Source organism: Eleutherodactylus coqui, chromosome 6, assembly GCF_035609145.1.
Source record: "Eleutherodactylus coqui strain aEleCoq1 chromosome 6, aEleCoq1.hap1, whole genome shotgun sequence".
In the NCBI taxonomy this organism is placed as follows: domain Eukaryota; kingdom Metazoa; phylum Chordata; class Amphibia; order Anura; family Eleutherodactylidae; genus Eleutherodactylus; species Eleutherodactylus coqui.
In genome coordinates this window covers 96,956,079-96,980,858 of record NC_089842.1, presented here as the reverse complement: position 1 = coordinate 96,980,858, position 24,780 = coordinate 96,956,079, and the positions used below count along the sequence as shown (strand labels likewise).

The 24,780-nt window shown below is 42.1% G+C and overlaps 1 protein-coding gene across 1 annotated transcript; it reads left to right on the top strand.

Moving 5' to 3' along the window:
• The first annotated feature begins 1,678 nt into the window (after positions 1–1,678).
• On the top strand, positions 1,679–8,092 carry LOC136631409 (galactoside alpha-(1,2)-fucosyltransferase 2-like). The gene is made up of 2 exons (XM_066605695.1): positions 1,679–1,770; positions 6,878–8,092. Exons 1-2 carry the CDS (start codon positions 1,692–1,694, stop codon positions 7,954–7,956), a joined length of 1,158 nt encoding a protein of 385 aa, XP_066461792.1. The 5' UTR covers positions 1,679–1,691; the 3' UTR covers positions 7,957–8,092.
• Positions 8,093–24,780: the final 16,688 nt, after the last annotated feature.

Genomic DNA, 24,780 nt, shown 5'->3' with positions numbered 1-24,780 from the left:
GATCAGACAATCCTCTCTACTGGTGGTCTGTAGGGGCATCCTGAGCCCGATTGGCTTGTGGACATGCCCTTACGCATCCACTGGTCCAAACACTTGCTAATATTCTGGTCACAACGACCGAGATGGCAGGCACTTCGTCAATACCACCATCCGGCTTCTCACTTTCCAATAATGCACCCCTTCTCAAACTGGGTAAAATCTCTTAGATTGAGTTGTAGAGATGTCTAGTGGTCAACTGCTCTACACAAGCAAAAAAAGAGTTCCATTACATACAAGTAGCCTCTGAGAGCCTTTTTATAGGCCAAGGGGGATAACCATATTTAAAGCATCAGGTGACAATGTGAGAGGGGGTAAATTGGCTTCTGCCTCTTTGGTTTTTTTTGCCTTCCCCTGGATCAACAAGAGGAAGGGGGGGGGTGGAAACAGGCTGAACTGGATGGACATTTGTCTTTTTCCAGCCTAGCATACTATGTTACTATGCTAGGCTTCTTTTACACGAGTGCATATACGCTGTGATCTGATGCATTGGATTCCAACACATCAGATCACATGGCCGTATTCCTGAGACGTAAAAGCACTCCATCACTCCAATATAGTGCCGGGCGTTTTAACGTCAGGCCCAAAAGATAGTCCTGGAACTATCTTTTGAGCCGGAATACATCGGCCACTGCATGGGCTCCTATGGGTGCTAAACTCCCTCCCACTGCTCTCCTCCCCCTGTGCAGGCTCACCATTCTTCTCCTCCCTGCTGCATCTCTGCAATGGGACGCGGCGGGGTGGGGGCGGAGCTAAGCTCTGGCCCGCTTCCTCCCATTGCTGGCTGTGCAGAAGGGGCGGAGCTAAGCTCCCGCCCCCTCTCTGCCCTTTGTCCATAGTCATCAATGGGAGTAGGTGGGACGGGCCGCCGCTTAGCTTCGCCTCCTCCCATTGCAAAGAACAAGCGGGGAGGAGACGAGAGGTGAGCCTGCAATGGGGAGGGAAGGGAAATTTGCGACGGCATGGTGAGCTCGGTGCATATGCACCAGGCCCCATGCCGTGTGAACGGGCGCACAAACATTAGATTTGTGCGCCATTCACAAGCTTCTACACCCCAGATAGAGGCGTATATTGGTTGGCCTTAAAAACGCTGGCCAATATGCGCTCGTGTGAAAGAGGCCTCAGCCTGAGATGTGGTCAGTGGCAATTTCTGTAGAAAAAGACAACTTCTTCTAGGGGCTTCATTTTTTTTTAAAGAGTGTATATATTGGTTGTCGGTGCATTAAGGTAATGCCATAGGTTTGCTGTAAAGAAGAGGAGGCTTGCATGGAAACATTATAAGTCTTTGGGGAATAAGATAAAACTCATCATGAGCCCCGTAACATGTGACAGCACTACGACAGCGGGCCCATGAGCTTGATTTGGGGTCTATGAGAGGAGGAGGTATGGCTCATTCTCCTATTCTCTGAGTCATTTCATGTTCACCTGGGCAGGACTCATTTCTCCATCGGTAATGTTTGCATAGGACTGTGGTTAACTGTATTGCTTTATCCTAACTCATCTCTATTCCCAGACGTACATTGAAGCCACATCCTTCATATTTGGTTTCACACAAAGCAAGAAAATATTTGCCACACCCACAGTTACTGCACCTTATTGAAGCTTACCTGTGTCTGTGGAGTTGACACCCAGTTCATTACCTACAAAAGTGACATATGACTACTGGGCAGGTGTTCAAATCACCTTTTACAGGAGGTAAAATAAACGCAAAAATGAAGCAAGGTGCCATAACAGGTAAGATCATACATTTCTTGTCATTCATTTATAGAATACTGCATTCTCCTTGTGGATTTACAGGGCTGTTAGAATAATGTATTATACTGAAAGTAGCCAGCAGCACTCCAATCATTATTACACAGTGAGGAAGAAATGCAGATATGGTGCCTGCTCCACAGCAACTGTTGACCCCCAGGTCACTAATAGTAGATCCAATAGCATATAATGGTGTGGCACTCAGGAACTCATTGCAGATCCAAGTTGCTTGACAGAGACCCTTTTAAGGTCGAAACGTCGCATGTTTTTATATACTATGGAGTGAAATAAACATCTTGGATTTTTTCAAACAACTTGGATCTGCAATGAGTTCCTGAGTGCCGCACCATTATATGCTATTAGAATAATGTATTCAGTCAGGTGTCTATAGAGACATAACAATAATCCTAACATTTCAGATCATCCTATGTATGTAGATGTAGTAGAGCTGAGTTTGTTATTTGGTACAAACAGCGGTCGTATTCATGATGTTTCTGGTTTTTCATATAGGACTGGGTGATTGTCCATTATCAGTAGTATTCTGTTATGTCCATCCAATTCTGATCTGTTTCCTAACACACTAATTCTAGGTTTATGATGCCATTCCTTTTATATCTTGTTTTTTTATAATAGAATTAGAAACATTCCCCCCAAAATGTAAGTCGATTCTGTAATAAGTCACAGGGGTCTTTACCATGCACTAATCATACAAACATCCAAAGGGTTTATCTGGTTTACCCCTTCAGTGGAGAGTTTAGGTAGTCTTCAGCACATTTCAGCACTGATTTTTAGGAGATTTTCTGGGCGTGCCACTAAAGGGGTTCAAGGAACTTTTATTGATAATTTTCAAATATCCTCTTAATATAGACAAACTGCCAAAATAGATGCTGCTTCTAGGAAACTAGCAACCACATTTTAACCCTAGAATGGGGTCTTCCTCAGGCATAGATAAAAGTGAGAAGATGACATCAGTGAAGGCTGTAATCTCCAACTACCAATGGCTTCTAGAATTAAATTACAAAATCCCATTCAGGTCAATGATAGTGTAGTGAGAAGCCGAAAAGAAGCCGAGGAGTGCTAAAGGCATCGGCGTATCGCTAGGGGTCACAATTGCAACCTGGCCCCTTAGAGAACAGAGGTGGGCCCATGAGGCCCCGCTATATACTGCAGCACCGCCGCGGACTGTGGGCCGGCTGTGGGTGGTACTCAGGGATTGGAGGGCAATTGCTGGGGAGTCAGATTACAGGCTACAGACTCCCTGGCGTGCTGCTCCCTTCCACTGAGAGACTGCAGTTGTGATTTGTCACAACTGCAATCTATTAGTGCACTGCCAGCCACGTGATTGATCTGGCCGCTGGTGAATGATAGCGGAGGAGGGGATCTGACTATGTGGTGCAACGAGGTAGGTACTGCATGTAATTATACATGTACAGCTGGTATGAGCTATATCAGCTGTACACATATATAATTATATAAGAAGATATCCAGGTTATAACAGTATGGGCCATATCAGGTACATGGAAATGTATATCTGACTGTATATAGTGATATGGAGCATGCTGGGTAACTCCTGTATATAATTATATATGTGCAACTGGTATAAGTTATACATCCTGTATGTAGTGATATCGACCATGTTGGTATTACCTGGATAACTTATACCAGCTGTACATATATAATTATATACATGAGATACCCTGGTTATACCACCATGGTCCATATTGCTATATACAGGGAGATGTATAAACTATACCAGCTGTGAATATATAATTATATACAGAAGATGCCCAGGGTATACCAGCATGATCCATTATCAGGGAGATGTATAATTTCGTATTGCAGGTGTGCATATATACCTATATATGCAGTAGATATCCAGGTTTACATCTCCCTGTATATAGTCATATCAACCATGTATATAGTGATATGGAGCATGTTGGTATAACCTGTGTATCTACTGTATATAATAATATATGTGCAGCTGCTATTGGTTATACATTCTGTATATAATGATATGAAATATGATTGTATAACCTGGATATGTACTGTATATAATGATATATGTACAGCTGGTATAAGTTCTACATCTGTATATAGTGATATGGAATATGCCGGTATAACCTGGGTATCTCCTGTATATAATGATATATGTACAGCTGGTATAAGTTCTATATCCCCCTGTATGTAGTAATATGGAGCATGCTGGTATAACCTGGCTATCTCCTGTATATAATTATATATGTACAGCTGGTATAGGCTAGACATCTCCTGTATATAGTGATATTGGGCATGCTGTTATAATCTGGGTATGTCGTTTATATAATGATATATGTACAGCTGGTAAAAGTTCTACATTTGTATATAGTGATATGGAATATTCTGGTATAACCTGGATATCTCCTGTATATAATATATGTACAGCTGGTATAAGTTCTACATTTGTATATAGTGATATGGAATATTTTGGTATAACCTGGATATCTCCTGTATATAATGATATATGTACAGCTGGTATAAGTTCTACATCCCCCTGTATATAGTATTGTTTAAATCCACAAGTGGTTTTTAATAGTGTATGCAGTTTCTTAAAACCACATGTAGTTTTTGATTACCGCATGAAGTTTTTTTAATGTGTTTTTGTAATTGTGATTCAAAAATGCAACAAAAACCATGAACACAGACAAGCGTGTGTTTTGCACATGCATAATGCATGCTTCTAAAAGAACCAATGGGTTCCTGTAGAAGCGTTCATATGAGCGGAAATTGAAGTACAAAACAGCGTGCACCTAAAAAACATAGGACATAGGTGCCCGTTTTGCAGGAGTTTCCATTGACTCCTGTGGGAGCAGGAGTTAATGGAAATTCTTGCGTAGGCAATAGCTTCCGCGCTGCTTACAGCAGATTTAAAAGGTGCTTCTGACCCACTTTCTAATAGTACCTCCTCTGTGACCCCACTCACTAATAATGCACCCTCTGTGGTCCCACTTAGCTTGGATTCTGTGTAGTTTCCAGACTTGTCAGGGACTGTAGCTTTGTGTGATGATGAGTCTATTTTTGTTTCCATGCAATGCCCCTATGGCCTATAAATATGTCCATACACGCAGTCATTGTCCTGGAGCATGCTGGATGTCACTAACTTTTGCCCTGTAACTACAGTTCGCGGTATGCCCTGACAGCCATAAGTCTCTGAACATCATAGTACAGCCAATCGGTTTTTCTGGGCCTTTATTGAGTGTGGGGTACTGGGACATTTGCCCTGGGTGCTAGGTGCGAGGGGGCATCAACAAAACAATTTGCCTTATTCAGGGTATTTGGATATAGAGCTAAAGCAGTGAATTGAGCCTTTGTCCTGGGTGAAGGTAAGCCTAGCTACGTCTCTGGGTTGTCCACTTTGGATAGTGTCTTTTTGCTAAAGGGGTCCCCAGACAAAAAAGTTGATTGCTGGGGGTAAGAGTAGTGGGACCAGTTGCAATGTGTAGTAGAACTTGGCAATAAGGGTTCACTTTCCCGCTACACACCATCCTATTGAAATTTGTAGACTGTGTAATGCATGGTTGTAATGTCAAGGTCAATGGTCACTGCTCTTTTGGTTGTTAATCCTCAGGGGACTGAGTGGGAACGCATAATATGCTCAACGAGTATTAGAATCCAAAAAATAAGAAGTGCTGTACACGTCATAAAAACCTCTTATAACATCAGTAAGGTTTGTGAGCTGTGACCTCTGACCCAGACCCCTTCATCAGTTCTAAATGTAAAAGGGCACAACTCACGGCAAATCCTGAAAGTTTTAGATCTAACAGGACTGTATCCATTTTATAGTCCCTTTTATGATAGCAGCTTGGCATTCCAAAGGCATTAATATGCCCGGTGTGAATTGGTTGTTTCAATGAAGGTGGAGCCATAATATCACACCCACACTAATGATTGTATCAAAGTTCTACCTGTGCCATATCCTCAAAGGACATCGCCATCAAGGTGGGACAGGAGATTTGTCCACTTTTTAAGAATTGGGGAGCTAATGCAAAACCTGAGCTGCTATGCAATGCCAGTGTGGCCCTCATCAATACAGCCTACCATTGGGGTCCATATCTGAAAGTTTCAATACTGTAGATTCATTTATGGTAAGTTAATGCATTGATTTTGATGAATACTATAATATTTAAACAACTCAAATTTGCATAAGACCAATGAATAGTAAGTGCACCCTCATTTTGTATGTAATGATCCTATGCTAGTCGTCCTGTACAGACATAGCAGAGATGAATTAGTCATTTGGATTTGAGAATAGGTGCTTTGTGTGGAGTGAAGATGATGCAGCCAGTAGACCTGCAAACTTACTGTGATATTACAGTGAGATATCGAATAAACTCTGCTGCATTGTGGTAAACACTGGTATGTTATATATGTTGGTGATGTGCAAAAGCTGCTTCAGTGTATACCAGGCACAGTGCTATACATCATAAAGCAGCTCTGTCTGGTATAGCAACTCAATCCTATTTACTCGAATGAGACTGAGTTGCTCTCAGGCCATGTGAGTGATGAACTTGACTTCAAATGTCTAAGATAAGGCCATGGCAATCATGTGAGCACCATGTCCTCTTCAAACAGCGGCAGACCCTCACCAATCTGATATGTTATCAATGTCTGAGTCTTGGAAAACCCCTTTAAGCCTTACACAATGTATGCCCATTGAAATAATGGGCTTGTATATAATGCACCAGGTCCTCTATGCTCTTTGTAGTCACTCTCCCACTAATAGGCAAGGGTACTGAATGGGAAACCCCCCACCCCCATTAACTCAAAATTCCCTAACACTGTATATGAAGAAGTGTGTTCTAAACTGGACGTCCCTTTTAATGTATTTTTTCTAGGAAGTTAGGGTTGTTACTCCAACGCCCTAAGCCTTGCACATTTCTGCTTCCTCTTGCTGACTGAAGTCACACATGGACTTCTTCCACAAGTAATATCGAGGGTTCCTACATACAGACCATTTGTATGCAACTATGATCCTTACTCACATGGCCTTTTATATATATGTTTCTAATCCATGATTACATTACTATGTACTAATTATCTTTTTGCATTTCAGTTGTAACTGGAACCCCTGAAAAAATGAGCAAACGATTTTTCTGGACTATCGGCATAATAGTAATTATCCTTGTTATCATGAAGTTCTCCTATATTTATCATACTAATCTGGACGTTAATACGTTTATGGCCAAGATTAGAGAAACAACTCTGTTCAACAGATCAGAACAAAAAGTTCTTAAAAAGAACATCCAGGAGCCAGAAATAAGTAAAACTAAAGTACCTACGGGTATGTGGACTGTCAATGCCATTGGACGTTTGGGCAATTTAATGGGCGAGTATGCAACACTCTATGCCCTTGCCAAGATGAATGGTCATCAAGCCTACATTTTGCCAGAGATGCATAACCAGCTGGCAAAGATCTTTAAAATTACATTACCCGTGTTTCACTCAGAGGTCCTCAACCACATCAAATGGAAAAATTATGGACTTCACGACTGGATGTCTGACGAGTATAGACACATTGAAGGGGAGTACGTTCATTTTAGGGGTTACCCTTGTTCATTTACTTTCTACCACCATATAAAGGATGAGATTCTTCGAGAGTTTACTTTCCATGATTTTATCAAAGAGGAGTCTAACAACTATCTTCGGAGCATTATCGGAGACAGGAAGAACGTCACCTTTGTTGGGATTCATGTTCGGAGAGGTGATTATGTGCATGTAATGCCAAATACATGGAAAGGGGTGGTGGCTGATAAAGGTTACTTGCAAAAGGCCATGGACTACTTTAGACAGAAGTATGAGAACCCTCTGTTTGTCGTGACCAGTAATGGGATGGATTGGTGTAAACAGAATATAAACAATTCACTGGATGATGTCCATTTTGCTGGAGATGGCAAAGAAGGCTCACCCGGTCGAGATTTTGCCTTGCTGGCACATTGCAACCACACCATCATGACCATAGGGACGTTTGGTATTTGGGTTGGTTACTTGGTAGGAGGAGAAACCATCTATCTATCAAACTACACTTTACCGGACTCTCCCTTCCTTAAACTTTTTAAGTATGAAGCTGCTTTTCTTCCAGAATGGATTGGGATTCCAGCAGACCTTTCACCACTTCTTAACAAAAAACCCTGAATGAACGCTCATGTGCTTCTCTGGGTAAGACCCCAAGGACAATGATTGTTAGGCCTTAGTCAGACGGGCGTTTTTAGCCGCGATTTGCGCATGCGCATGCGTCCGGCGATTTTTTAAAACCATTGCTTTGCAATGGTATCGGACACATGAGCGCTTTTTATGCGCTCGTCCGATAAATTATAGAACAAAAAATCGCAGATCGCACCTATCTGCTATCTGCGATTCCTGTTCTCTTCTCTATATGCGCTCAATGGGGCCGGCGGCAGCAGCGCCGACCCAATTGAGAACATATAGAAGACAAATCATTCTTCTCTGCCACAGCTGTAACAGCTGTGGCAGAGAAGAACGATGTTTGCCCATTGAATTCAATGGAGCGGCAATACAGCCGCTCCATTGAAAGCAATGGGCTGCCGGCGTGCGCGGGGTGAATTGTCGGGAAGGGGTTAAATATATAAGCCCTTCCCTGCAATTCATCCTAAAATGTGTTAAAATAAAAAAAAATTGTATACTCACCTTTCCGCTGCAGCCGGAGTCCAGCCGCGGCCGCTGTCAGTTCTCCTGAACTGCTTCTCGGCACTATTCAGCCGGCGGGGCTTTAAAATCCCCGCCTGCTGAATGATCTGCCTCTGATTGGTCACAGCCCTGACCAATCAGAGGCTGAAAACACTCACACACCCATTCATGAATTCATGAATGGGTGAGTGACTGCTGCCTCTCAGCGTTGAGCCAATCAGGGGCAGGTCTGACTCACACCCCCTTCACACCCACTGCAGGACGGCCGCACGGAGCTCCGGCTGCCGGCAGAAGGTGAGTATACAATTTTTTTTTATTTTAACACATTTTAGGATGCATTGCAGGGAAGGGCTTATATATTTAAGCCCTTCCCGACAATTCATCCCGGGCTCGCCCGCAGCGCATTGCTTTCAATGGAGACGGCTGTATTGCCGTCTCCATTGAATGCAATGCGCTGGACAGCTCCGGCCCGTTTCTAATGAAACGCGGCTAGGAGAAGATTTTCGGGCGATTTGCGGGCGACTTGCGTGCACCGGTTACGCGATTTGCGGATGCGCATCCATCATGCGATCCGCAAATCGCGCGAAAAAACGCCCGTCTGACTAAGGCCTTAGGAAGAAGAAACTTAACTTGTGCGTGTGGACCCCTTTTTGCTTTGCTATAATACCTTAGAGTAGAGCTGCTACAATTCTTTATTTCTTGTGTAATCCTTCGAAGATCCTCCAGTTTTTATTGTTAAAAAACTGTTGTCCTTTTTTTAACAAACTCCAAAAATGATAAATTATGTTTAGGAAAAAAAAAAATCACAATTTTTAATAATATTTAATACTAATATTAGTGTTAGATATAAGAAAAAAGACAGCAGAGACCCAAATTATATAAAAATGGTACTTAAGTGATATGTATACTGTATATATGAATAGAGTTTATATTTTTGATAATCTAAAACTCAGGAAAATCTAATCTGAACATTCGTGGGGGGAGGAGTCACACATTTTTTAATTCTTTTTTTTTTCTAATTCTTTTTCACAATATTTCCCTTACATAGAAATATGTTATATTTTTAAATATATTTCGAAAAATGAAAAGCTACCTTACCAGACTTAGTTTGGTTTCAGAAATGGCACAATAGTTTAAAAAACTAGAGAAATATGTAGAGTTATATTTACAGAGAGACTACCTGTATTTCAGGAGAAATAGAAGTAAAATTATATAGGAAAAATATTAGACATATTTCTAAAAATGTTGGGCAGCTGATATTATTGTATATTATATTACGGTAGTTCTGATGTTTTTTTTTCTTATCTTACACCATTTTTCTTGTTTGTTCTCCTTTCTGCAGCTCTTTTTACATGTTAGCTCTATCGTATAGAGCAGCAAATTATAGTCACACGAAGATTGGCTAGATTCTTATTTATAATATTTATTATAGCTAGCTTTTGGTTTATGCTACATAAACTCTACCTCCGATGAGTGGGCAGTACTGTATTGACAAATGTTGACACTTTAAACCGTTTGTTTATATACAGTGAAAGAGTCCTAATATTTGTATCATCTAACATAAAATTGTGTTTATAGGCAGGTCTTTATTTTTTATCTGGGCAATGATTTTTCAAACAGGTTGTCCCACTTCTAGTTTTGCTGCAGGAAGCAGACAGCTCCGTACATTGTGCAGTGGCCCGGATTGGTACTTCCGGTTGAGTCCTATTTACTACAATAGGACTCAGCCTGCAATATAAACCCAGGCCACTGTGTAACATACAGATCAGTCTGCTTTCTGCGACAGCTTAAACTGGGACAACCCCCTTTAAGAACCAAAGGAGGACATAGTCATGGTAATCATTCTACCAACTTGACCAATTTACTTGTTACAACGGTATTGATTCATTGTGCCTACACGGTGACAGTACAACTGTTATAACTATTGTAATTTAATAATGGGTCTGGTATTTTGGGGTCCAGTTAAGATGAACTTCCATAGAAAAATAATTCTGTTTGTAGCTAAACATGTTTTATCTGATTGAGAGATGTTGGTTTGAACCCAACACTATTGGTTCCCTCCATTGCCAGTGCCTCCAAGGTTGGCTAAAATTGCCACCCAGGTTGAGTTTCCATGATATGGTAGGAGATCTTCACTGGTGATGGAAGAGATTTTAATGTAGCATACAAGGCAGAATATGGCAGCTCTTAGGACCCTCATGAAGCCTCAAAGAACATGCTTCTCCAGTGCAACACATCCATCATACAGATATTCTGTAGTACTGTCTAGCATGTACCTGTCTACACCTGAGCAGACAGGTACCAAGATGTATAATCCTTTACCATGAGTTGACTTACACCCATGACTGCACTATGTCAAGCTGAACTGGTCCTGACAGCCATTGTTTGAATTGTTTAGTTACTTAATAAGGCACTGCAGAGGTAGTGATCACAAAAAATGCTGCTAATACTTAAATCCACCATTGTTTAGTAAATGCTAGGAGCCCTGTTTGTGCAAACAATGCCCTTCCAATAATGAACTGTGGTAACGTATAACGTCGCCCAAGCCCGGCCATCAGCTGCATCTGCGGTGTATTGCCTAAATACAGGATACTGTTTGTTATATCCAACAAGGTGACTACATTTGGAATTCCCCACAGCCTTACATGGTTAATTTAATCATGTTCATTTATAAATGGGGCAATGTTCAGCTTTACGGGGGATGTTTTTCCAAGCTTCCTTTCATACCCCATACCTGTAAAGACTGACTCCACAGGTTTCACAAAAAGTAGAATTCAGTTTGTAGTTTGGAGGTGATGCAGGGTAGGATTTCCATTGTAGATGTTTTACACTTGGACTGCATAGAATGAAGTCACAGGTGAGGGGTTCTACTAGGAGGAACTCCATGGTACATGTTTTATAACTAGACTGTGAAGAATAGAATTTTAGACAATGTATTCATTGCTGGATGTGCTATTTTGGCTGGATTACATGATTTAACACTCAAAATGCAATCTGAAACCTGTTCATTAATTGTTACCTTCTATCGCAACCAGCCATTATTTTCAGTAACATTTTTGTCATTGATGTATCAATGATGGGGCTTTACATTGGACTACAGGATGTTACACAGTGTTCAGATTAAGAAGCCCTAAAGTGTTAGAGCAGTGTTTGCCAACCTTTTCAGCCTTGGGGCACCCCTGGGAAATCTTTTTTTTTTTACCACGGGGCACCCCTGCCAAAAAAAGGTTGTGGTAAGGGGCATGGCTTATCACAACAGGTGAATTTACTTCCGATATTCTAGGCACCTTATGGCCTCTGTTGAGCGCAGCTCCACTGGCGACTTCCCTATCACCTGAACAGCTGTACTCATTAGAGACTGTGGTTGCCCAGTGAGGGAGCCACCGAGAGCGAGGACTTTGGAGGTGAAAGGGAGAGTGATATCTTCTGAAATCAGCTGTGGAAGAACAGCTGATTTAGAGTCAAAATCAACACCGATGGTGCGTATTTTGAGATTTTTAAAATCTCATCCACTTTGCTGCTACTGTAAACGCCATGGAATTTCCGTGTGGCATTTGCAACATTCCAGCACCTAAAACAGAGTCAAAATCGACACCATTGGTGCAGATAGTGACTCTAAATCAGCTGCATACCCACAACCTATTTCAGAAGATACAGCGCTCACCTTCGATGTCTTTGGCTATCAGCGCACTGCTTCACGCGGCACCAGGCGACCTCTAGTGAGGGCAGTACAGCTGGTCAGGTGATAGCCCTAAGGGTGCATTCACACAAACAAGCGCGATATTGGTCTGAGAAACCCGGACCGATATCACACTTATAGAATTGTGATGTTTCCTATGAGTGCATTGCGATTTGTGAGGAAATTGAATAGCATCGCTGAACATGCGCATGAAAATCCCATGTATTTTCAATAGGAAAAAATTAAAAATCTCACTCTTGAAACCCGCACGTACATTCTAGTGCGATGCAATTTTTTTTCACTCATTGAAAACAATAGGTGTCTATTTCAGTGCAACTTTTGTGCATCTCACAACGGACAAAACTCATGTGAGAGACCTGCTTGTGTGAATGCACCCTAAACTGTATGCAGATCCAATTCTGCACCTTGCTCTATAACTTTGCACTTTCTCTGTAGAAAGAAGTCCTGCACTGGTTCTGTCCACCTAATAACACAGGTGATGACACCAACCATATCTGTGTCCCCTTCCTCTAAGCACTGCTAGGCAAAGACATGCTCTGTCCCTATGGTATGCCCGTGGATGTTTCAATTGCTATAGAGTACTGCAGGTGTGTGTGATAGGAGCCTCTGTAGAGCTTTAAGTGACTCCTTATTAGTCACTTCAAAGTCTTGCTTAAGGCAAAAATGTAAGAAAAAATGTGATGTTTTTATTTATTAATATATATATATTTAAATCATTTTAGACTGTTTTTCAGTGATTTAGTAGCTTGTATACATATTGCTTGTCTGAAAAAAGGCTTTGTCTTGTAAGGGCTTATGGACATCATAACAGGGGGTCCCCTATTCAGCACTACCTTCTATTAGTCAGAATGGAAAGCCAACAAACCCTGGATGAGCAGCTCCAATTCTGGTGGACTTGAGCCATCCTTATATAACATCCATCTCAATGGCCGCTACAGATAAAACACCTGACTGTTTGCCAGGACTGCTGCATTTCGAAAGAGGTTACATATGAAGAAAATAACTGCTTTTAATGTTTTTGTTAGCTTTTTTTTTTGGAGGGGGGGGGGGGGGAGAGGATTACGCAAATATTCCAAAACAATATTTTTTATTTCTGCCATAATTGTTTCAGCAAATCATTCCATTATTTCTACAGAGGGTGTAATACGTTTACAAGAGATTCCCATTATGTTTTTGATTCAAATGTGTCAAAAATTTGCTAACAAAAATCTTTTTGGATCTTTTTTAAAGCTGTAAGGGTGTTTTTGCTGTTGATTTATTCTCAGGTTTTGTATTATTTATATGTTAATTGTTCTTGTTCCTTTATAAAAATCAAAATAAAGATTTCTATTTTCTTAATGAAGTTGAGTTTGTGGGTTCATTAAAAAGTGGAACTTTTAGGGCTCCGTCACACGGGCATTTTAACGTGCGTTTTTCCGCGCGTTAAAAAAAATTGCACTAGATAGAACCAATGCTTTTCAATGGCAGCGGTCACATGTGCGAGTTTTACAGGCAGAAAAACGCCTGCGGCGAAAATTCTAGGGCACCGGTTCTGAAATCGCAGATAACTGCGGCATCAGTGTTTTTTGATTGTGAAATTCCTGGATGCTGTCGCATCCAAGAGTTTCACCTTGTGCTCAATGGGACCGGCGGCAGCAGCGCCGACCTCATTGAGAACATATAGTGAAGATTACAAAACCTGGGGGACAGCTGGGACAGCTGTGGCAGAGGAGCGCGATGTTCTCCCATTGAATTCAATGAAGCCGGCACTACAGCTGGATCCATTGAAAGCAATAGGCTGCCGGCAAGCCCTGCATTGATTTTCGGGGAAGGGGTTAAAATATAAGCCCTTCCCTAAAAAACATCTCTAGAATGTGTGAAAAATAAAAAAAATATATACTCACCTTTCAGCAGCTGCCGGGGCTCAGACGGGTCTTCTCCTGCACTGCTGTGAAGTGATTTCAACTGGCGGGGATTTAAAATCTGATTGGCTGAGCACTGTGACCAATCAGAGGCAGCTATTAAATGACAGCTGAGAGCTGCTGTGATTGGTCCCTTCGCTCAGCCAATCAGAGGCAGCACTCACCCATTCATTGAATTCATGAATGGGTGAGTGCTGTCACAGTGTTCAGTGACAAGGGGACTCCCCACAGAGATAAAGAAATCCTCTGCCACAGCTGTCACAGCTGTAGCAGAGGATCGCGATGTTCTCTGTATGTCAATGGGGCCGCCGTTGCTGCCGCCAGCCCCATTGACAAAAAGTGAAACCCCTGGATGTGAAAGCATCCAGGGGTTTCACATCCAAGGAATACCCTGCTGCAGCTGTCACAGCCACAGCAGGAGATAGCACTTAATGAGCGGAAAAACTTGGCTAGGTCTGTTTTTTTTTGTGTGCCGCCCGCTTCGGTCTTGTGAATTTTTGAACGCATTAGTAATGTGCGAAAAAATTTGTGTGTCAAAACGCCCGTGTGACTGAGCCCTTAGAATTAAGTTGAAAATGTGTAGAAAATATATGAAAGATATAATTAAATTATATCTACTGTCAATGGAACTTTACTTTCTATTAGGTTATTATCTGTTCTATTATGTCTTGTATTCGATAGGAAGGCAAAGTAATTGTGGTGTAAAAGGATTCTTTGTGTTGTATAAATAAAGTTAAAGGGAATGTCTTTTTTTTGCCTTCTTCTGGATCAACATTGGGAGGTAATTGGTTGAACTAGATGGACATATGTCTTTTTTATGTCTTACATACTATGTTACGCTATAATCTGTCAGAGCATACTGAGTTAATAGAGTGAGGGGCCCTCATTTTAAACCTTCTTAAATTAGTCAGAGTGGATATCAGCTCATCTTGAACCCCTCTCCTATCCTCACCACATATGACAAAACAGCCAAGCCATGCTTGCTACATACAGCTCAATAGGTTAATAGAGAGGCTGTGATGTGGGAAGGCAATGGACACAGCTGAAGGTGCACCAGGCAGATTGCGAGCAGTCACAAGCCAGCAGAGCACCTACAAAAAGTGTGTTGGTTGCAGCATCCGAAGAGCAGACCCTCAGCTGAGGAGACAGCGGGGTAGAGTGTTAGCTTTGTCACGGGGGTCTACCGTCTCCTCCCTAGGGGTAGCTCGGGACCCAACCTCGTTACTGATGGGGGAGATCACAGGCATAGTAACCAAGGTTACCTGTAGTCCAGTATTTGTCACTCGTGACGCTAACGTTCCGTCCTCTGTGATGGATCACTCCGACATCCATTCCGGGAATAAAATAGTCCACACACAAACTATACTTTTCTGAGTAGGAACAGGAACGTTCAGTTCTACCCGTTTACTTAACTTCTCTTCACGGCAATAGGAAAACATAACACTCTTAACATGAAACAACACTCCTGAAAAATAGTGCTGGAACATGAAGTCTTCCCGGGTGATTACTCAGCTTCAGTCCTAGTTATCTTTCGGTCCCCTCTCTCCCGGTAACTTTCTCTCTCCATTGCCAGTCACTCACACGTCTGTCGCTTCCTATTTTTCTCTCCTTCTCTAGGTTTAAGCGTTTCGCACACGTATTTTGGAGTCCGGGCACATTCACTCTCTTTTTTCCCAAATAGTGGTCCTAGGGAGTTTTTCCCCAGAAGGGCTGCACCCACGAGGGAGCGGCAAACCACTGTTCGGCTTTCTCCATGACTCCTCAACTCTCGCTAGTTTCTCTCTAGTACCTTATTTTAGGCTGGAACACCTAGCACTAGACAACCTTTTTTTTAAGCTTCCACATGACTACACTTTTATATCACACACAAGACAAAACGATACATTTTCCAGACATACCCTGACATTAACCCTTTCATGCCTGCAGCCATCAAATACACATAACTGATGCATCCTACAAACAAGACAGTGCACAAGACAAACATGAAACAACTATTTGGAGGTGATGGAGTGTACCCCTAAACTCTGGGCCACTACACCGAAAGGCTGCATTCACACGGGCTACAAAATCGCACGATTTTCTCATGATGCGACAGCACTACAAAGTGAATGTATGTGAAACTCATGCTTTCCTATGGGTTCCTTCACATTAGCGATACTTTGTATGCTGCTATCTTGCGAGAACAAAATAAATTGCTGCATACATAATATTGCCGCGATTTGTGATTTTTAAATTTTTTTTTGTAGCTCATGTTTCCCTATGGAGCCTTCATTTTTGTCGCATCACAACGCACAAACCACGGTTTTTGTGAGATGCAACTTTAACATTAGAAAATAAGCCCTACTCCGTGAATTAGCCCTTGCTACACTCTCAAAGAAAAAAGGAATACTTACCTAGCAGGCTCAGTCTGGGTCCTTCCGCTGCTCTTCAGAGCTCTGCCAGGCACCCTGCAGTCCTCGTTCGCCCACAGAAGATCACTTCCTGGTTGCGGAATTCATAAATCCCGCCTCCAGGAAGTGATGGCTCTGCTTAGCCAACCAATGCAGCGCTGTATGAACCAAAGCGATGGCTGTGATTGGCTCATCCAGCGCTGCATTGATTGGCTGAGAACCAATCAGACCATTTGCTTCCTGGAGGTGGGATTTATGAATCCTGCAACCAGGAAGTGATCTTCTGTGGGCGAATGAGGACTGCAGGGCGTGTGGCAGAGCTCCAGAAAGCAGCGGAAGGACCCAGACTGAGCCTGCCAGGTAAGTATTCTTTTATTTTTTGGGGGGGAGTTTATTGCACGATTTTATCGCAGGCAGCAGCAATGTGATGCATGATTTTTCACAAGAATACGCATCACTGACGCTACAAAATCGTGGGAAGAAAGCTTATTACCACAATTTTGTAGCGGCAATCTTGCTGTCACCTGTGTGAAAGACGCCTCGAGGAGACACTGAGAAGCAGAAGAGAGGAGACTAAGCAGCACCAATGCACCGCACTTCTGTAGAGCAGCCCATATAGAAAAAATACATATTGTATATCAGTTTAAAGAGCATGGGCTCAATGGAGCTGAAACGCTGAATCAAGCGATGTGACTCTTAGGCGGATTCCGCTGCAAAATAGAGCATGCTGCGATTTTTCTTCCGCTCGTGGAATATGCAATTCGTATCCGCGAGTGTGAAGGAAAAATTGAAAGTACATGCCTTTCAATGACCACGTTTTACCGAGAATCATCCACACGGACGTCGATCGCGGAATCCGCAATACAAATCCGCCCTTGTGAGCCTGGCTTTATACTTACCCGCCTCGGCGTTCCCCCACTGTTAACTCTTAAAGCTGCAGCTGCATACCAATTGCGAACTACATAGGTGCGCGCATACAATGACATAACTAGTTCTCTTATTCTATGCACCCAGCTATGTAATTCGTGCTTTGCATGCAGCCGGACAGTGGGTGAACGCCAAAGAGGGTAAGTATAAGGGAGGCAAGTTACCACCCAACAGGATCTTACGATCCACAGATTTAGTGTAAATCGCTGGTCAGACCCAACCTCACTCTCACAGGCCAAGTCAGATGATTCTTTCGACTCCCACTCAGTCTCATGTAGCCAGCACTCTCATAGCTGACACTAGCTGTACTCTCAACTGCTAAGTACATTGCAAGTTTCAAAGGTATGTAGAGCAGTTCCAAAAATAGTCCCTTACTCTGTCCTGGAAGGAGCCCTTGCAGTTGTACACTCCAATCTACCTGCCTGTGACCTGAGGACACTGTGACCTCTAGGTCCACCTGTAAGAATACACAATTAGCATAACTAGTTGTGAACTGTGGAGAAGAACAGCACCTTCAAATAAATGTAGTTACAGGACTCAATGATGAATAGTGCCTAATTATTACATGACATAACATCACTCGGCATTGCCAGTCTTGGTTGACTTCACTAGGACAATTGCAGTCCAGTATATAATACTAATATTCAGCTGAGACATACTTGGTTATAGGTATAGTTCATGGTTCAGGAGGGAATATCAATAACTCCTTTACAGACACTACTAGACATCAGGCTCCAGTTGCGAATGTAACCTCTGTACTCATTCTAAATGATTAACCTGTCTATGGTTTCTTACTGATTGGGTCAGCAAATACAGATGTATCAAGAATTAAAGCAACCATCAGCTCAGTACGCTAATAATCTAGTGCTCTACAGCAGGGGTCCCCAACTCCAGTCCTCAGGGACCACCAACAGGTCATGTTTTCAGGATATCCTATAGTAAGAACACCTGTGGCAATGTCTGAGGCATTCACAAGAATTACATCACCTGTGCAACACTGAGGAAATCCTGAAAACATGACCTGTTGGTGGTCCCTGAGGACTGGAGTTGGGGAACCCTGCTCTACAGCACTCTGAGTTCTTTGCATAGCGCTCTAATATGATATGAGTGAGCGGCACACTATGCAAATAACTTAGGTGTGCTTATAAGGGTGTGAATTGATGATGCACCATTAAAGCTCACCCTCATTCCATCAGGTGTATATGAAATGAACGGTGCTATCTATGTGTCGACTGCGGGGGTTCTAGTGACCATAACTGGGATGCTCAAGTTTGGGTTGTGAGACTGTGGCTTTGTGTGGAACTACATCATAAAGAACGTTCTCTTCAGTGAGTATTCCTTAACCCGTTAAGGACATGGCCTATTTTGGTGTTGAGGACCAAACAATTTTTGGTATTTTTTCATCTCCTTTTTTCAACAGCCATAACTTTTTTATTTTTCCGTCGACGCGGCCGTATAAGGGCTTGTTTTTTGCATGGCGAACTATAGTTTTTATTGGTACCATTTTTGGGTACATAGACTACATTGTAAAACTTTTATAATTTTTTTTATGATCGTAGGGAGAGAAAATGCATCAGTTCTGCCATAGATTTTTGCGTTTTTTTTTTAGAGCGTTAATTATGCAGCATACATGAGACACTGCATTTTTTTCTGCGGGTCGGTACGGTTACAACGATACCAAAATTGTTATATTTTTTTTAGGTTTTTCCACTTTTCCACAATAAAAGCCCTTTTTTTGGAAATTATTATTTTTTTCTAAACTCACTGCACTCAAAGTCCTGTAACTTTTTTATTTTTCCATGGAAGGAGCTCTGTGAGGGCTTATTTTTTGCGAGACGAGCTGTAGTTTTTATTGGTACCATTTTGGGGTACACACTTTTTAAAATCAGTTTTATTGCGTTTTTTGGGAGGCAAAATGCTAAAAATTAGCATTTTGCCTCAGTTTTTTAGCGTTTTTTTAACGCTTTTTGCCGTGCAGGATAAAAAGCATGTTCAATGTATTGTATGCATCGTTACGGACGCGTCAATACCAAATATGTGGGATTTTTAATTTTTTTATGCTAATATAAGAAAAAGCATAAAAAGGGTTTTTTTTTACTTTTTTTTTACATTTTTATTTTTTGATCTTTATTTTCCTCTTTTTTTACAACATCTGTGTCCCTCTGAGGGACTTTCACCACTGCACTCCAGATCGCTGCGATAAGGCATGGCAGGGCTACTGCCCTGCCAAACCTTATTGCTTATTACGCCATACCTTATTGCTTATTACAGAGATCTTAGGCTATGGCAATACAGGACGCCGGTATCCGGCATCCTGTTGCCATGGCAACCAGCCGGGCTCTCGCGATGTTATCGCGAGAGCTGGCTGGTTGTCACAGAGGGAGCGCGCTCCCTCTGTGAACCCTTTCCCTGCAGTTCTGGGTCTCTACCTACAAGTGTACACTATGGGTAGGGTTGCCACCTTGCTGTTAAACCACCAACTAGGCCATTAAATATATTTTTACCAGCAATATTATTTGTCAAACAGCCCTATCCCTGCCCACTGCTTCCACTACCTAGACCTGCTCCCGAACACCTGGCTGGGGAAAAACCTTATGACAATCACATTCTCTCACACTCAATATCAGACGTTCCAGCTGCAGTGAGTGTTGCTTTGTGTGTCATATTCAAATTGGAAGATGGAACCATACCTCTGCAGCGCCGCCTATTGGAAGGCAGCATATTTTATAACAATGACTTGGAATTGTGAGTCAAAGCCAGTTCATCCATTCACAGACTGCTGTTTTGGGATGATTGCCCCTCATTGTTATAAGGCTTGTTTTAAAAGTCTGACATTGACTTAGGTCAATAACAATAGGTGACGCTGCAGAGGTATTCTTCCATCTTTGTATTTGCATATTTCCCAGAGGAGCTTGCATAGCCTTATAAGTTTCCTCGCACAACTTGTAGGTGCTCTCCTTAAGGAGAATAATACTCTTCTTTTTGCACATATTATATTACAACACTAACAGAAAAATTGTGCCGGACTCTATTTACAGAAAAACAATTCATCTTTACTCTAGTGATATAAAAATAGACAAACACTTAAAAAAGTGGGTGAACCATACAATATCCACAAATAAATAATCAGTATGAGGGTGCATTCACACGAACGTATATCGGCTCGGTTTTCACAAAAGGAGACGGGACAGGGGCGGGGCTAAATTCCGAGAAATAGCCCCGCCGCCGTCCTGCCTCTTCCCATTGCAAATAGTGCAGAGGGGCGGAGAGGAGGCAGAGAGGGGGCGGGAGCTCAGTTCCTGCTCCTGGCTCTTCCATCCCCCCCCCCCCCTGCAGATGAGGACGACGTATATCGGCTCGGCGTGAAAACCGAGCCGACATACGTTCGTGTGAATGCAGCCTAAGCATAACAAGCAAAAGGCCCAGTTAGCATAAAAGGGGTGTGTGCGCCAGTGTGAAGCCAGCCTCATGCGATGTGGAGTGAAAATAAAAAATCACAGCATGTCCTATCTTTCTGCGTTTTGCGATTTTTTAAAAAATGCCTATGTTTCCCTATGGAAACTCCTTTTTATCGCATCGCAACGCACAAACTTGTGTTTTTAACATTGGAAACTCCTATTGACTTTTGCACTAGAAAATCACTAGTTGCAGTAATGTGATAAGAGATTATTCTCAGGAAAATACATCGCTGAAATTGGGGGAACCAAGACGCGGTTTTGCCACAATTTTCTTGCTGAAAAATCATGATCGCCAGTGTGAAGGAGCCCTCAAGGAAACTCTGGCAATTTACCCTCTCCCAATCCTGCACCTTTGCCAGAGCTCACAGTGCAGAACACAGGATCCAAACTGCTAGACATGTAAGTGCTGCAGATAACTCTGAGGGCTCTTTCACATGGGCGCATATACACCACGTTTTCACGCCTGGCTGTATATACGCAACTGATGTGAAGCATTGGTTCCCAATGCATCCATTCACACAGGCGAATATACGGCACATGAAAACGTGGAACCGTGAAAAATGGAACATAGGCGACCAAAATACAGGAAATTCTGGAACTATCTGTTGGCCAATATACGCCAGTGGGTACCATAGACTCCTATAGGAGCAAGGGAAAAAAGGGAGAGAAGGCATTTTTGCAGTGGTCATCGCTGAAAAAAGGTTACAGGTGCCTCTATGTAAGTATTAGAAGTCAATTCAGAGAATTTAAGCCTAACGAGGATTTTCTGGGTGTGACATATTGTTTCACTAAAAACCAGGCTCGAGTGAGTGGGTGAGAAAAATAGGTAATATTGCATATACGTTTTGTAAACAATTCTTAAACAATGGTTACATCAATATTCACATCATGAAGAGCCTTATGTATACTTCATCTGCTTTGTGCATCAACTGGAGAAGCAGCGGTGAAAAGTCAGTGAACAGGAGGCCTCTTGGGAGCCACACTGTGAGAGGGCATTCCCCATCACAGGTCCATCATGCTTCTAACTCCTGTCTTTTATACCTAGTATGATCTATTGCTCGAATATTTGCATTACAAATATCAATGCATAGAGTTGTTTCACAGAAAAGGTCACAATTCAAATTGACCATTAACCAGATCAGACAAACAAAACTGATTTTTAAAACAATGACAACACTAAGCTCCAAGTATACATAAGGCCCCAGTTCAGTCTTAAGACAAAATGTGATTGTTCTCAGCAAGAGAAACCCCGTAATCTTGTAGATAGGATACCTTTTAATGGCTAACAAAAATACATGATGTTACAGCGAGCTTCCGAACCAACGCAGGGTTCTTCTTCAGGCTTAAATGGATGGGATCTGAATAATTTAACCCAGTTAAAGTCACAAAACCACCGAAGAATTTGGGAATATAAATTGATAACAACTTTTGACACTGAATACTGGGTTAAATTATTCCCAGGGATTTATGCAATGTAAATGGGAAGTGTGAGACATTTATTGCACAGATAAGACCCCCATCAACAGTAATTCAGGGACCAAAAACTTTCACTCCCTTATCAGTGTTTAGCTAAAAACGTCGGTGTACCTCTTGTAGCATTTCTAGCCTGCCGACCTCCCCCCCCCAACAGTAATTCAGGGACCATAAACTTTCACTCCCTTATCAGTGTTTAGCTAAAAACGTCTGTGTACCTCTTGTAGCATTTCTAGCCTGCCGACCTCCCCCCCCCAAACAGTAATTTAAGAACCATAAAACTTTCACTCCGCTATCAGTGCCTAGACAAAAAAAGTTTGTTTGCTGTTGCAGAATTCCTTTTAGGTGCGAACCAATCACATCCATATCTGTGCCTTGTCATAAGTATGTATGTTATAAGTGTGTATAAATATCCATGCCTCTTCAGATCTATTCCATTTAAGCCAGAGGAAGAACCCTGCGTTGGTTCGCAAGCTCGCTATAACATCATGTATTTTTGTTAGCCATTAAAAGCGATCATATCTACAAGATTACGTCGTTTCTCTTGCTGGGAACAATCACATTTTGCTCTACTGGCTAACAGGGCACCAGATCTTTGTTTTCTTTAGTCTTAAGACAATGATGATAGATTTGTATAATTAATTAGACAATAGAATCACAAGACTCTATAGACAATGGTGGTAGAATTACAAGACAATGGTGATACTATGTCCAGATATTAGCTTGGTTCCAGCAAGTCGATAAGGCTCAGTTACAGAATTCTCATAATTTATACATTGAACATTCATGGCTCTTCAATACAAGATGGAGGGCTACAAATAGCCAATTATATTTGCACCATATTCCACCCTTTGACTATTTGTAGCCATCATCACTCAAAAGAAATATATATCTATTTCACAATGTGATCAAGATACAAACTAAAGTCAACATCCAATTTAAGAGATTGAATATACCTTCTCTTGATCTCCTTTGGACCCTAAACCTACAGGGTCTCTGATGCAGGGAAGCAAGGGATTATTGTGCTTTTACCACTTTCTCTGGTTAGCCAAAGAACAGACCCTAAGGAGGAATCTGTCCCCGCCCATTACATTGGTGTCAATGAATCTACTCCATTCTTCATGCCCATGCTTGTGAGAAATTCAGCTATGCACAGCTGATTATAGAGCCCCTTTATTCTTTATAAATTCCACTGTTCCAGATGCCCTCTGTGCACTATTTTGTCGCCCAAGATCTTCAGGGCGGAGCTGTGATGCTTAGCCCTTCTTTGACTAGTGGTTGCTGTTCTGCAGAAGTCTGAGGATTAGAGTTGAGCGAACGTACTCTTCCGAGCTTGATGCTCGTTCGAATATTAGCATACTCAATGGTGCTCGCTACTCGAGTGAGCATCACACTGTGTTTGACCCCGCCCCAGATTTGACCCCTCCCCACTGCGACGCTGCGCATGTCAATGGTAGTTTGTGGCTGGCTTGGCGGAGGACAGAGAGAGAAAGAGAGAGAGAACACAGGAAGAAAAAAAAAGCTCAGCAACTGGCGGGTCCCATACAAAAATGCTCAAGTCTCCCATTGAAGTCAATGGGGTTCATTACTAAAATACAGCTCTCGAATTTCATGAAAATCTCGACTCGAATAATGAGGACCCGAGCATTTTGGTGCTCGCTCATCTCTACTGAGGATCACTCTAGTTCAGTTAAGTAGCACTTCTAGAAACACTTGTCAGTTCTTCAAGCTCAGTTGAATAGTCGCAGCGTATGGACAAATGCAGCATGCACTTAGAGAAGATGAAATTTCAAATCATAATTGAAAAAGTCCCAATGTCCTGATGGAAATAACTCAGTTCATGAATTTACTCATTCTAAAATGAACTTGATCCAAAATAAATCAGTCTATGGCAAATTAAAGAAAACCAAAAACAAAATCGCAGCCCTGGGCCTTGTGATGTTTTTCTTCACCCTTCCATAAAAATAGATGAAACAAAGTTCTGTATGTCAAATGTATCCATCCAACAATCTCTGCCCAGAGTGACCTGATAAGTTTTCTGCTGTAGCAAATGAATATTCCTAATATTCCTAATCTAGCTATCTTCATTAAAGCACAAATACGTTTTATATACAGTATACATATAACTGATGAATTAGTAGTAGAGATGAGCAAGCATACTCGTTGCTCGAGTCGAACTTCCCACGATGTTCGAGAGCTCGTTTTGAGTAACAAACCCCATTAAAGTCAATGGGCGACTCGAGCATTTTTGTATATGACCGATGCTCCGCTTAGGTTTTCACTTGTGAAAATCTGCAAAACATACGAAAGTCATGGAAACACCACAGAAATGGATAGGACGGGGGGGGGGGCAGCATGCAGGGCTGCATCTTAGGTTCCCAGGTCTCACTATTAAGCCACAATAGCGGCAAGAGTGCCCCCCCCCTAACAATTTTTACTTTGGACAAACTCTCATCAGCAAG

Coding starts and splice junctions, on each gene's coding strand:
- LOC136631409 (XM_066605695.1), top strand. CDS start 1,692: ATGACTACTGGGCAGGTGTTCAAATCACCTTTTACAGGAGGTAAAATA. Junction 1,771..6,877: donor GAAGCAAGGTGCCATAACAG/GTAAGATCATAC, acceptor TTTGCATTTCAG/TTGTAACTGGAACCCCTGAA.